Below are 13,994 nucleotides of genomic sequence, written 5' to 3'. Positions count from 1 at the left end.
AGAACGTTTTACATCCATTGAGAAGATAAAAAGTGTTCTCTGAATGGAGCCCGTGACAACTGAGCGACCTCCCTTGTTCACTAACCGGCAGGGCAACTGGAAGGTAGCTGTGGTCACTGTAGTAGTGGTGCCTACTAGAGCAATTTCCAGGATCCACAGGGATCCCACAGGTATGCATAGCTGCTGACTGTCCCTGATTTGAAACAAAGTCCCTGTGTCCTCCTAATCTGTCTCTCATTTTGGTCTGATCTATACAGTCGTATATAAAAATGCACTACTGATCTTTCAAAAAGTGTTTCCCTGTGCTAAACCTTTCATCCAAATTCTAATTTGCTGCATTATTTTGACTCTCCAACTTGAGAATCGGGTTTCAAGATCACCTGAAATCTAACTGCCTGACCTCAAACATGGTCTTCCAGTATCAGATTGTGTAAAATGTGTAGCACCCTTCTGACACCCCAAAGGCAGGATAGCACCTCTAGAGGCCAGGGGAGGGCTTCACCCCAGGGCCGAGTCCATGGCTAAAATGAGGGGACCAAGAAAGGGTATTGGGTGCCAGTCACTTTTGTCTTTTTATCACAGAACGGTTAAGGAGGTGAGGGTTAGAGGTCCCAGATACAGTACTGTAGTAGAACACTTACAGAATCTCTGGATGTCCAGCTTCAAAGTGTCAGAACCTTAAGTGTGTCCTCCGAGTCACCATGCCCTTCTGAGAGACCAGCCTTCTTCCTGGCTCTCTCAAGCAGGGGGTCTCCTACAGCAGTGGTCATCAACCCTGTCCTCAGGGCCCCCTAACAGGCCAGGATTTATGTATTACCTTGGGGAGATGCAGACTAGAATACTGCAATCACTGAGCAGCAAATGATATCACCTGTGATGTATTTCAGTTATCTTGCAAACCTGGCCTGTTAGTGGGCCCTGTGGACAGGGTTGATGACCACTGTCCTACAGCTTTCTCCAGACCAGGCAGGACAGCTTCAGGATCACGTCAGCCATAGCTTTCAACTGTCCCTGATTTTGAGGGACTGTCCCTGATTTGGAACAAAGTCCCTCTGTCCCTCATTTTGGTCTGATCTATATAGTTGTATATAAAATTCACTATTTATCTTTCAAAAAGGGTTTCCCAGTGCTAAACCCTTCATCAAATTTATAAATTTCTCCATTTGTAAATTTCAACAGCCTATATATAGGGATAGTAGTGGTAGAAAAGCACCCGTGGGTTTAATACTTTTTTGTACAATTCTCCTTTAAGAGGGCGTGGCAGGAGTGTGTGTCCTATGCCTACATACTTTTGCTTGTAGATGTCCCTCGCTCCCATCTCAAAAAGTTAGGAGGTATGAGTATGTTACATACATACTTACATTGGTCCAAGCTGGATCAATATAAGTATGTAAAATAGTCCATCCCTAAACATCAGCTTCAAAGACAAGCAGTGTATCAGCCTTTTACAGTTCTGTCAGGGCTGGGCTCAGCCCTTCCTTCTCTGAGCTGGTCCCTCAGCTGTTGGCTAATTGCCAGCTCCTATCTCTCTCCACAGTTATTCACCTGTTAATGATATCTTGCTCGTCAGTCCTGCCTACTTAAGCCGTCCAGTCCAGATGATCTCTGCCTTCGCCTTGGTCACATCTCTAGAGACGCTCTCCTGTGTTCCTGTTAAAGACTTGCTTGGCTGACATCCCTTCTGGCTCCCTGACGTTTTGGCTTATCTGACTATCCATTCCGGTTCCTGAACTCTGGCTATGTTTTGACTACGTTTACACTGTTACAGTTACTCAGCTGTTGATGATATGCTGCTCGTCAGTCCTGCCTACTTAAGCCGTCCAGTCCAGAGGAGCTCTGCTTTCGCCTTGGTCAACATCACAGAAACATTCTCCTGTGATCCTGGTCAAGACTTGCTTTACCGACATCTCTTCTGGCTCCAGATCCTGCTTGCTGTTCCACTACATTGATCCCTGACTTCTGGCTTGGCTGACTATCTGTTCCGGTTAATGAACTTTGGCTATCTTTTGACTACGTTTGTTCTTTTTACTGTGATTTAACTGGACTTCTGTCTCAGGCCTGATTTCATGGTTTCTGACAAGTTCCTATGCAGCAGGGCTGAGGAGTGAGAGGAAGTAGCAGCACATGAATCCAATTAGTTCAAGCACTGGCAAGAAGCACGCTGATAGGAAGCAGTGGTGGCCGGTCCATACAGGGCACAGGGGTGCTGCCACCTAATCCATGCAAGGCGCCGGATGTATGGATTTCAATGGGTTTTTTTTTTTTTTTTTTTAAGCACATGATTAGAGTCTGAGGCGCCAATTGGCAAAAAAAAAAAAAAAAAGTGGGCTCGGGGCGCAGAGCACTGCAACCCGAGCCCGGTCCCGAGACCCGATTGGCCGGGAGTCTTAGGATCGCCGCGCCTTCCTGTCCGTCTCCCGCGGGGGAGGGTCAGAGGAAGTAAGTTGAAGGATGCTGGCTATCAGACTGAAGACATCTAGTGGTGAAAGAAAAAAATACTGCAAGGGAATCTCTGGGCTGAAGCTAAATATTGAAGCAAAAGCTGCTTTTGCTATTTTATCTTTTACTGGGCTATTCATTTTTCTTGTTATTTTTGGCTGGAGTTCCGCCTCAAGGTCATTTCCAGAAAAGAGAGTTTGCAGTGGAGTTTCACTTTAAAAGCATCCAGGTTTAGGATTCATACTGCTGCGCTGTGTATTGTAAAACCATGCATGTTTGGAATGAAAATTCTCTGCTGGAAGCCTCACCGTGATCAACTCGATTGGTATAGGAAATCGAATCTTTGAAATATATTTCTCGTTCAGGAACTTCACTGCGAACAGGACAGCGATAGCGATGAGACCGATGAGGAGAGAGGCGATATTTGTCTTGGGCAGCTGGCTGCAGATATTCACAATGGTCTGGAGTGGAAGACAAAACCCACCAATGGAAATTCTCATTAAGCAGTGCAAGGAGCAAAAAGCTAAAAACACAATGTACCATAACTAATAGCAGCCAATCAGAATTGACTTCACCAAAGCCACTGGCATATGATATCTTCCGATTGTCTTCTCTGAGTACAGTACTTTGCACCTTGCTAAATAACCCCATACTTGGCCGTTACACAATAAGGCATAGGAGTCCAATGACCCACATCAGCCAAATAAAGTAAAATATTTCACTGGTTTAAAGTATACCTAAAGGCAAAACTTGGTTTTCTGTTTTGGATGGAGTAGAGATGGATTAGAACCCCTGTCGAGCTTATATTGCTGTCTGTGCCCCCAACAGGGAGATTCAGCCTCTCTATTTATCCTTAAAAAAAAGAGGTTTATCTAAAAAAGAAAAAATCTGCGCTAGGTGTGCCAAAAAAATGTGACCAAAAACTGTGAATGAAGATTAAATTTTAAATTAAATTGAATATCCTGCAGCTAAACACTATAACCCTGATAGGGGGCACAAAACAAAATATATATACAAACAGTGCAGCGCTGGAAGACTACCACAACAGTAGACAAATAAAGTTTGTAATCACAAAAACATTAGTGCTATTAACCGTGCTCATAAATATTCCACTAATTATCAAATAGGGATCAGTGGGTATTAAATGCAAATTCCAATGTCATAAGGACGTGCTTAATTATAATATAGTGTCCATGAAAAACATATGTGATTATTCCGCTGGGTAAATCCGTGACATCCACCATTGACAGAAACCGTCACCACAGAGAAAGATGGAGGCTTACCAGACAGCCCTTGTAAGACAGCATATGATATCCTCCCCTTATGGCTGTTGTCCTCCCTGTAGATGGTTCCTGTTTGTGAGCGCTGTGTTGGTGGTTTCCAAATCGAGCCTCAGCAAAGCGAGGAGGGGAGAGGGGGAATCCCCTCTCAGCGATGGTTAAAATCCAAAAAAGAAGGGGAAGAAGAAACTCCAATAGTGTAAAAAGTTTAACTTCTTTTTATTAGTTAAATCGCCAACAAGCATCCATATGTAAAAGTTCCTTGCAAGGAGTTTAAAAACAGCTCTAATGAATCAGAAAGTCCGCGCATGCGCAGTCCGTGCGTGCGTGTCTACCCTACGGCCGTTCCGTCAGAAATGACATCATCAGGGACCTGATGATGTCATTTCTGACGGAACGGCCGTAGGGTAGACACGCACGCACGGACTGCGCATGCGCGGACTTTCTGATTCATTGGAGCTGTTTTTAAACTCCTTGCAAGGAACTTTTACATATGGATGCTTGTTGGCGATTTAACTAATAAAAAGAAGTTAAACTTTTTACACTATTGGAGTTTCTTCTTCCCCTTCTTTTTTGGATTTTAACCATCGCTGAGAGGGGATTCCCCCTCTCCCCTCCTCGCTTTGCTGAGGCTCGATTTGGAAACCACCAACACAGCGCTCACAAACAGGAACCATCTACAGGGAGGACAACAGCCATAAGGGGAGGATATCATATGCTGTCTTACAAGGGCTGTCTGGTAAGCCTCCATCTTTCTATGTGGTGACGGTTTCTGTCAATGGTGGATGTCACGGATTTACCCAGCGGAATAATCACATATGTTTTTCATGGACACTATATTATAATTAAGCACGTCCTTATGACATTGGAATTTGCATTTAATACCCACTGATCCCTATTTGATAATTAGTGGAATATTTATGAGCACGGTTAATAGCACTAATGTTTTTGTGATTACAAACTTTATTTGTCTACTGTTGTGGTAGTCTTCCAGCGCTGCACTGTTTGTATATATATCTCTATTTATCCTGTTTACCATTATCACTGAAAGTGAGCAAAAAACAAATATTGGGTTGTCACCATAACAGGAATAGAGGGTGAATCTTCCAATGGGGACACTAGTTCTGGTGACAACTGGGAAATCCCTCACTTTGGAGGGATTTCCTCTCACTTCCCCTTTTGGCTATGGACAGGAAATGAAGGAAAATCTCACCAATGCTACACAGATGGCAAAAAAAAAAACTGATGGGGGTTATAATCCTCTCTCACATATGTGACATTGCAGGACTTGCGTGGGGCGTGTTGCGGTAATGCCCACCGATTTCCACATCTGGTTTCATTTTTTCCATGCCCATAAAGTACAACATGTCTACAGTTCTGAGCAGTTGCATGTGTTCAGGTGGGCAGCTGTAAATCAGCAACTCAACTGCCTGGTTTTGCCACCCCCGAGTCAAACATTTGAATGAACTTTAGGGCCCCTTACACACGGGGCAGGCTCCGTTAGAGTCCGCCTGCTCAGTGGGGATTCTGTCCGCTGATCACCGCTGAGCAGGCGGATGGCTGTTCCGTATCCACTCCGCTTATGCAGAGCTGACAAGGGCGCAGCCCGCTTTTCTCTATGGGGCCGCCAGAGTCCGTTTACGCCTGACTGCCATCCGGTCCACCAGACGAATGGGGAACAGATCCCCATCCGTCTGCTTTTAGAGGATTAGATCAGATGTCGGCAGGTGTCAGCAGACACATGCCCGTTGACTCCTGCTGCTCTAAGCGAAGACTGGAGGGCAGACATGTACAGGACGAAAAAATTAATTTAGTTTTGCTTCGTTATTTACGTAAATTCGTTTAATTCATTTCATTCGTTTTCTGAATTCGTTTAGTTAAATTACGTTTAATTTTTTTTTTAATTTGTTTAGTATTTTCAAGCTCAATTCGGCCGAATTCGGAAAATTCGAATTTGAAATCCATTCTAGATCAAATTTATTCTATTTGAAATGCGAATTTCGGAACGTTATATTGTTTCAATTTTAGTCTTACAATATTGTTTTTTGTATTTTATTATTTTCTATCCTCTCATTTTCAATTCTATGCTTGTCTACTCTTTTCTATTCTATTCAAATTCAAATTTATTCTATTTGAAATTGGAATTCTGGAAGATAGTTATATTCTATTCTATTTTTTTTTCTATTCTATTCTTTTATTTTCTATTCTATTCGAATTTGAATGTATTCTATTCAAAATTTCCAAAGAAGGTTCTGTTCTATTTTTTTCTATTCTTTTTTTCTCTATTTGAATTAAAATTTATTCTATTTAAAATTCAAATTTCAGAAGATAGTTATATTCTATTCCTTTATTTTCTATTCTATTTAATTCTGTTCATTTATTTTCTATTCTATTTTTGTTCTGTTTTACTCTATTATTTTCTATTCTATTCCTTTACTTTTTATTCTATCCATTTTTATTCTATTTTTTCCCCATTCTTTTATTTTGTATTCTGTTCTGTTTTACTCTATTCTATTCCTTGATTTTCATATGCCATTTTATTCTCTTCTGAAATTCAAATTAGATTCGAAAACTATCCAAATTCAATTTCGAAAACTATTCAAATTCAACTTTGAAAACTATGCAAATTTTGTCCAAAATTTTAGTTTTGTTATTTCAGATTTGTTTAAATTTTTAACAATTGTAATTCAGAAATTCGGATACTTCCGAATCCCTGAATAACAAAAAAAAATTGTTCATATTTTGACTCAGAAACAAACGAACCGCACATGTCTACAGGAGCGTCCAATTGGGTCAACCTGAAAAACTGACAGGCGCACCCCAATCAGTCCGCTAGTGTGAAAGGGGCCTTACTCTATGCAAAACAAAAAAAAAAAGTGTTTCCTTTAGTTCTGCTATAAAAAAAAAAAAAAAAAAAAAAAAAAGCTGACAGAAGTTAGACAAAAGTCCTGATCTGCATTAGAAACTCATTGTATTGAAGCAAGAGGTTCAGCATGACATCCAGGCAGATAGCATTTTCAGAAGAATAGGTCAGCTATGGCAGCCTCCATTTGTTTTTTTTAGTTAGGGTTACTTTTAGTATAGAACTTGTTAATTCATTAACCATTGAAGCACATGAGCTACACATAGTGCAGGACATATACTACACATGTTATATGGGAGCATCATACCACCAGAGGGTCTTACATAGATGAGAGACAGCGGGCGGCTCCCTTGGCTGATTTTTACTCCCAGAATGCTCTTCACCTGAGACACAACCACGTGAACAGCCGCTGCGCTGGTGTAACCACGAATCAGAGGCTCCGAAAGGTACGTCACCACAAAGCCGAACTGCATCAAACCCAACAAGATCTGCCAACAGAGACCGGGAGGTAAAAAAAAATAAAAATCTCTGAATGTTCCAACATCTGTGAGCAAATAGAAACACACACACACACACACACACTATTGTATGTGGCCATGAATCACATCAAATTCTAGTTACAAAAAAAAATACATACACTAATAAATATATATATATATATATATATATATATATATATATATATATATATATATATATATATATATATATATATATATATATATATATATATATATATATATATATATATATACACTGGGGCAAGGCTGCACTGACAAGGTTGCAGATGGACACGATAACGCTGCATTGATGGGCATTTAGATGTACGTTTTTTTCCCTTAAAATTCCCTCCTAAACTTGGGGTGCGTGTTATACGCCGGCGCGTTTTATACGCCGATAAATGCGGTATATATACCGCATTTATCGGCGTATAAAACGCGTCGGCGTATAACACGCACCCCAAGTTTAGGAGGGAATTTTAAGGAAAAAAGTTTTAGGAGGGAAGTTTAAGGAAAAAAAACGTACATCTAAATGCCCATCAATGCAGCGTTATCGTGTCCATCTGCAACCTTGTCAGTGCAGCCTTGCCCCAGTGTCCAGTGCAGCCTTGTCAGTGCAGCTTTGCCCCAGTGCAACCTTGTCAGTGCAGCCTTGCCCCAGTGTCCAGTGCAGCTTTGCCCCAGTGCAGAATTGTCAGTGCAGCCTTGTCCCCAGTGGTCAGTGCAGCCTTGTCCCCAGTGCCACCGACATACACAAGTTTAGTGTGTATTTTTAAATATGGCGCCGCAGAGTTCGGAGGGACTCGGCGGCGCTCGTTCAGCTGAACGAGCGCCGCCGAGAACACAGTGACTGGGCGGAGCCGAGATACACATAGCCGAGGGTTCTCGGCTCTTCTCTGCGCCGTTCACAGTCACGCCCAGTCCCTATGATGGACATAACAGAGGTCCAATGGCGGGACTGGGCGGGAATCAGCTGAACGAGCGCCGCCGAGTCCCTCCGAACTCCGCGGCGCCATATTTAAAAATACACGCTATGTGAATGTCAGCGGCGATCGCTCCGATAGATCACAAAATAGCAGGGATCGGCGTATAACACGCACCCACGATTTTCCCCTGATTTTAAGGGGAAAAAAAGTGCGTTTTATACGCCGATAAATACGGTGTGTATATATATATATATATATATATATATATATATATATATATATATATATATATATATATATATATATATATATATATATATATATATATATATATATATACACATATATATATACATAAACACACACAGTGGGGACGGAAAGTATTCAGACCCCCTTAAATTTTTCACTCTTTGTTATATTGCAGCCATTTGCTAAAATCATTTAAGTTCATTTTTTTCCTCATTAATGTACACACAGCACCCCATATTGACAGAAAAACATAGAATTGTTGACATTTTTGCAGATTTATTAAAAAAGAAAAACTGAAATATCACATGGTCCTAAGTATTCAGACCCTTTGCTCAGTATTTAGTAGAAGCACCCTTTTGATCTAATACAGCCATGAGTCTTTTTGGGAAAGATGCAACAAGTTTTTCACACCTGGATTTGGGGATCCTCTGCGATTCCTCCTTGCAGATCCTCTCCAGTTCTGTCAGGTTGGATGGTAAACGTTGGTGGACGGCCATTTTTAGGTCTCTCCAGAGATGCTCAATTGGGTTTAAGTCAGGGCTCTGGCTGGGCCATTCAAGAACAGTCACGGAGTTGTTGTAAAGCCACTCCTTCCTTATTTTAGCTGTGTGCTTAGGGTCATTGTCTTGTTGGAAGGTAAACCTTCGGCCCAGTCTGAGGTCCTAAGCACTCTGGAGAAGGTTTTCGTCCAGGATATGCCTGTACTTGGCCGCATTCATCTTTCCCTCAATTGCAACCAGTTGTCCTGTTCCTGCAGCTGCAGCTATATATATCATCCCCTAGAGAGCCGCTGGTGAACTTAGCCTTATTCCCCCCATTAGGGCACACACAGCCAGGCACAAGGCATTTTCTTCACTCTTCCACTGACTCAAATCTTTTATTCGGGTTTCATTGGAAAGTTGAACATGGATGTGGTGAGGGAGCATGCGATACCCCAAACTAAAGAACTGAACACTTTGAGGACGCTTCCCTGGCTTGCTAAGCTGCGCAAAAATGTCCCTCAGAATCTCTACCGCTGGCAGGAGACTAGGGCTTTTCCCAATTGACCAAAAGAAAAACTGCACAAAGCCACTAACTTCCTGTATCAGTGTATCTTACGCAGTCAAAGGATCATCAGTTGTCTCCTTCCGATATCCATCGAGCGTTCTCCAGTGAGGGAGACACAAACTCACACCACCATAGGACAGCTGGACCGAGCTTCCTCCTGGGACTCTCCAGTGAGCCTCTCCAGACCCAAATGAACTCCAGGACTAACCTTTTGCAAATAGCCCCTCCAGCCAAAGCCTCATCTGGGACCTTGATGCCTTCTAGATGGCACCTTCAGAAATCCTGCCCTATGGTGCACAGGGGTCTCCTCCAGCAGGAACTTTGCATGTCCTGCCTCAGGCCTCATACTATTTATGGGCCCTTCCTTTCCACCACCTTCTGGGCACACTGCCCCAGGGATTGGCTGGAGTTCTATAAATATCCAGGCTGATGTTCTTCCTCCCACTATAATTCTAGAATCCTCTAAAATACAGGGGGAAGTAATCAGAGTAGCAGCCTGTGAGACACTGAGCAGGCCTTATCAATCAACCCTTGCTCCACAGATTACAGAGGAGCAGAACTAAATTTAGGAGAGTGACACATATATATATATATATATATATATATATATATATATATATATATATATATATATATATATATATATATATATATATATATATATATATATATATATATATATATACACACACACACACACACACATACACATATATACACACACACACACACACACAGGTATATTTGCACATACAGTATACATAACCAGTGTGCAATCCTTACCTGAAATATTCCAACCAACAATGTTAAGGCTGATGCCACCTGAACCCTGGCAGCATCCCTGGCTTCCTCATCCACAATCGAGTCATTGCCCGGAAGAAAAAAATTGTCAGATGGTGCCAGGGACTCTGTCACACTTCCGACCATCACTGAGATGACAGCAAAGGTCCCTGCAGGGGAGAGAATTTTAAAAAAGGGCAAAAATGTTGACAAAACATCTACAGTTCCAGGATGTAAAAACAATTCTAACCAGTGTTCTACGTTTCCCCTTTCTTGTAAGAAATTTTTTTTTAAAAAGTGATATCTTTATTGCACACACATTTTCCTTAAGTGCCGGTTCACACAGGGGCGACTTGTCAGGCAACCCAGTTGCCTGACAGGTCACCTCCCGTTCTGTACAATGGAACCGTTCTAATAGGAGCGACGCAAGTCGCTCCGACTTAGAAAAAGGTTCCTGTACTTCTTTTGGGGCGACTTGAGGCGACTTGCATAGACTTCTATACAGAAGTCGTTTTGCAAGTCGCCGTGGATGTCGTGTGCAGGTTGCCTCGGTGAGGCGACCTGCAAGTCGTGCCGCCCCTAGTGTGAACCGAGCCTAATGGTCCATCAACTCCCATTCTGATATCTAACCGCACTGCCTTGGTACAGGCAATCCTTTTAGAGACTGGAATGGCAGTTGGCAGATCCTAGCCACGAGTGAGCCACATTATGATCTCTGCCCTTAGGACAGACTTTTACAGAAGTTGAAAGCCTAGTTCCAGATTATTTGAACCCGGGCACCCAGTCCCCTCCTCTTCCTATACATTTTTCCATGAGTCTTTGGCCTAATCACATGATAGCCCAGCATCTTGTCCCTCTGCTCTGCCATGTCCAGGGATCACAGCATCAACCTTATTTGAGTTATGGTATATGCGGGGTAACTCAAAAAGTCATATCAAGTATCAAATATCAAATATCAGGGATTGAAATTCCCAAGTAGGTGGCTCCCGGATATTTGGAGGCAGGGTCTGGGTGGGACCAATCCATCATGTCAGCATGATTGGTGGTCCTTGAATATTTAGAGGGAGGGCCTGATCAACCTGCAATGTGGGCATGATTTGGGTGCACCTAACCAGAAAAGTGGGGCATCCAGGACCATAATGGTGGTAAGTATACATTATGGGTCTTCTTCCTCCTCCCCTTCTTTTTCCAGCAGTGGGCAATTCTGAAGGCCAACATAATTACACAAAGGCTTTTCCCTGCAGCATTCTCCTGTGAGCCCAGAGTGGTTTGATGACACACACCTAGGGGAATATCCTTCATGTCTTGGGCTTACAGGGTGTGGCTGAAATGATGCTGGGTATCATTCTAACTAGAAGAGAACTGGCACTGGATCACAGAGTGGCAAGTCTGTGTGGAACCCTGCCAGATAGCAGTTCATGAACTTTAAGCTTAATATTCTGGAAGAGCATATTAAACAAACATGTCACAAATTGCCTACAGGTATATTTTATAAGATAAACATTTATTGGCAAAAAATGATTAATAAAGGACACCTAGAGAATTGTACTTACCTGCGGAGATGTGTCTGGATGTGCCGAATATGGAGTAAAGCAGTACAGGATAGAATGATGAGTAAAGACCAAAGACAGGGGGGACCCCAGCCAGCAGGGCATACGCTAAACCTACAGACCATCAAAATAGAAACCAAAATAGATTTATACTTAGGTAAGGAATTACACATCTGCTAAGACATTTACATCAAACATCCCAGAACGTGGTGAAAGGTGCTATAAACTTCTTGTCTAACAGAGCAACATGGAAGAACCTTGACATTGAACGGTTGGGTGCCACCTGAATTGCTGCCTGTAAACTGCCTGAGCGGTCTCCCAGTTCCTAAAAGGGTGTCAATGATGTAAAGAGGAATGTAAACTATTTGTGTTACAGTATTTAGGCTTCCAGAACATCCAGGATCCTCAGGACCTCTGAGATTCCCATGAACTCCAGCACCTCCAGGATACTCAGCTAGCCATTACATGCTGAACCAGTTTGCCTGACCTGACTATCCTCTTGCCTGCCTTAACAACTGCCCGAACCTGACTATTCTCTTGCCTGTTGTGATCCCTTGCCAGGACTTGACTACCTCGACCTCTGCCTGGATCTGACTACTCTCTTGCCTGCTGCAACCCCTGCCTTGACCTAACTACTATTTTGCCTGCCTTGACCTTCGCCTGTACCTGAACACTCCTTGGCTTGTCACCTGCCTGGACCTGAATACTTTCTTGCCTGCCTCGACCTCTGCCCGGCCCATGGCTGGATCTAGGGGGGGGGGGGGGGGTGCTGGGGTGGGCTAGGGCTGCCACCTGTCCTGGATTCACCCGGACAGTTCGGGTTTTGAATCGTGTGTCCAGGTTTCAGGCGGACTGAAACCCGGGCATATTATTCAGACTGCGCTGTGGCTCCCCAAGTAACCAAGATAGTCCCACACAAATCTGTTGTTGTCCGGGAGCTGAGGGCAGCTGTCTGGGTGCAGGTTCAGCATCACTGGGTGGCAGGGCGATGATGCCAGCAAGAACTTTTTGGCCACACCCACCGTTCGCTGCGGAAAGCTAGGAGCACCGCATCACTACTCTCCTTGGGGCATCCAAAATGGTGTCCCAGTCCACTAAAGTCTTCGTGTTTGGCTTGATGAAAAGGTGGCAATCTTAGCTGTGCCCCCCAGATTTAAGTTGTGCCCACAAGTCTGGCCACTCCATGGATGTTTTGCCTGGCCACTGAGCTCCTTCCCCGCACTCAAGTTCGCGACAAGGGGAGGGCAGCGGTAAAGTCCAGAAAGGAGAAGTGGCAAAGAGGAGAGAGCTTGGAAGTGGTGCAGGCTGTACTCTCCCCTCCTGTCAGAACAGCGCTCATCCATGCGGCAGATAACATTGGATCACCCTTACAATCGGGCTGTACACACACAGAGTTTGATTACCCGCCCCCAACCCACATGGCCTGCTGCCGGGAGAGGAGTAGCCCTTGGAGGATATGAGGAGTAATCAAACCCTGTACAGTCCAATTGTGAACAGTCACTGCACCATAGCCTTATGTTCAGCAATGCCTTAGTGGGGAGATCCTGAAGGCCAGGACTAGGTACTAGTATGCAACAAAGAAAATCAGAGACCCTTACGGTTTCCAGTAAATATGTGCAGTTCATTTCGTTCTGAATTGAAATTAGGAACAAATTTTTTGTTATTCGGAAATTCGGATGTATCAGAATTTCAAAATTACAATAGTAACGTATTTAAATGAACCTGAAAAAAGGAATCAAAATTTCGGATGAAATTCGAATAGTTTTCGAATAGTTTTCAAATTTGATTCAAAATTTCCAAAGAGAATAAAATTGAATAGGAAATAAAGGAATAGAATATAAAAAAAACATAACATAATAGAGTAAAACAGAACAGAATACAAAATAGGGAAAAAAAAGGGATATAAAAAAGGAAAATAAAAGAATAAAGTAAAACAGGACAAAATTGAATATAAAATAAAATAGAATAGACTATAAGAATAGAAGACAGAAAACTCTAAAATTAATTAGACTCATGTGGATGTAGGAAAAAAAAAAAAAAAGGGACATAGAAAGGAAAATAAAAGAATAGAGTAAAAACAGAAGAAAATAGAATATAAAATAAAAAGAACAGAATAAAATAGAATAGAATAGAAAATAAAGGAATATAATTGAATAAAAAAAAAAAGAAGAGAGTGAAATAGAAAGAATATATCTTCTGAAATTCAAACAGAAAATAAAATAGAATAGAAAAGTATAGACCAGAATAGAAGCCGTTTTCTGAAATTCAAATAGAATACATTTGAATAGAAAAGAACAGAATAGAAAATAAAAAAATAGGATAGAAAGAATATAACCATCTTCCAAAATTCGAATTTCAAA

At 42.3% G+C, this 13,994-nt stretch overlaps 1 protein-coding gene across 3 annotated transcripts in view; it reads right to left on the bottom strand.

Annotated features, from left to right (window-relative positions):
- Window positions 1–13,994, bottom strand: part of LOC141102822 (solute carrier family 26 member 6-like) — a 92,068-nt gene that overhangs the window by 42,728 nt on the left and 35,346 nt on the right. For all 3 annotated transcript variants that reach the window (XM_073591846.1, XM_073591847.1, XM_073591848.1), the window contains 4 exons: window positions 11,638–11,748; window positions 10,088–10,254; window positions 6,906–7,070; window positions 2,748–2,900 (listed from right to left, as the gene is read on the bottom strand). In XM_073591846.1, coding sequence (XP_073447947.1) covers window positions 2,748–2,900; window positions 6,906–7,070; window positions 10,088–10,254; window positions 11,638–11,748 — 596 coding nt within the window. The remainder of the gene's footprint in view (window positions 1–2,747; window positions 2,901–6,905; window positions 7,071–10,087; window positions 10,255–11,637; window positions 11,749–13,994) is intronic.

Source organism: Aquarana catesbeiana, linkage group LG07 (genome assembly GCF_042186555.1).
Source record: "Aquarana catesbeiana isolate 2022-GZ linkage group LG07, ASM4218655v1, whole genome shotgun sequence".
In the NCBI taxonomy this organism is placed as follows: domain Eukaryota; kingdom Metazoa; phylum Chordata; class Amphibia; order Anura; family Ranidae; genus Aquarana; species Aquarana catesbeiana.
Note: the sequence above shows the minus strand (reverse complement) of the source record. Positions and strands in the feature narration are given on the sequence as shown.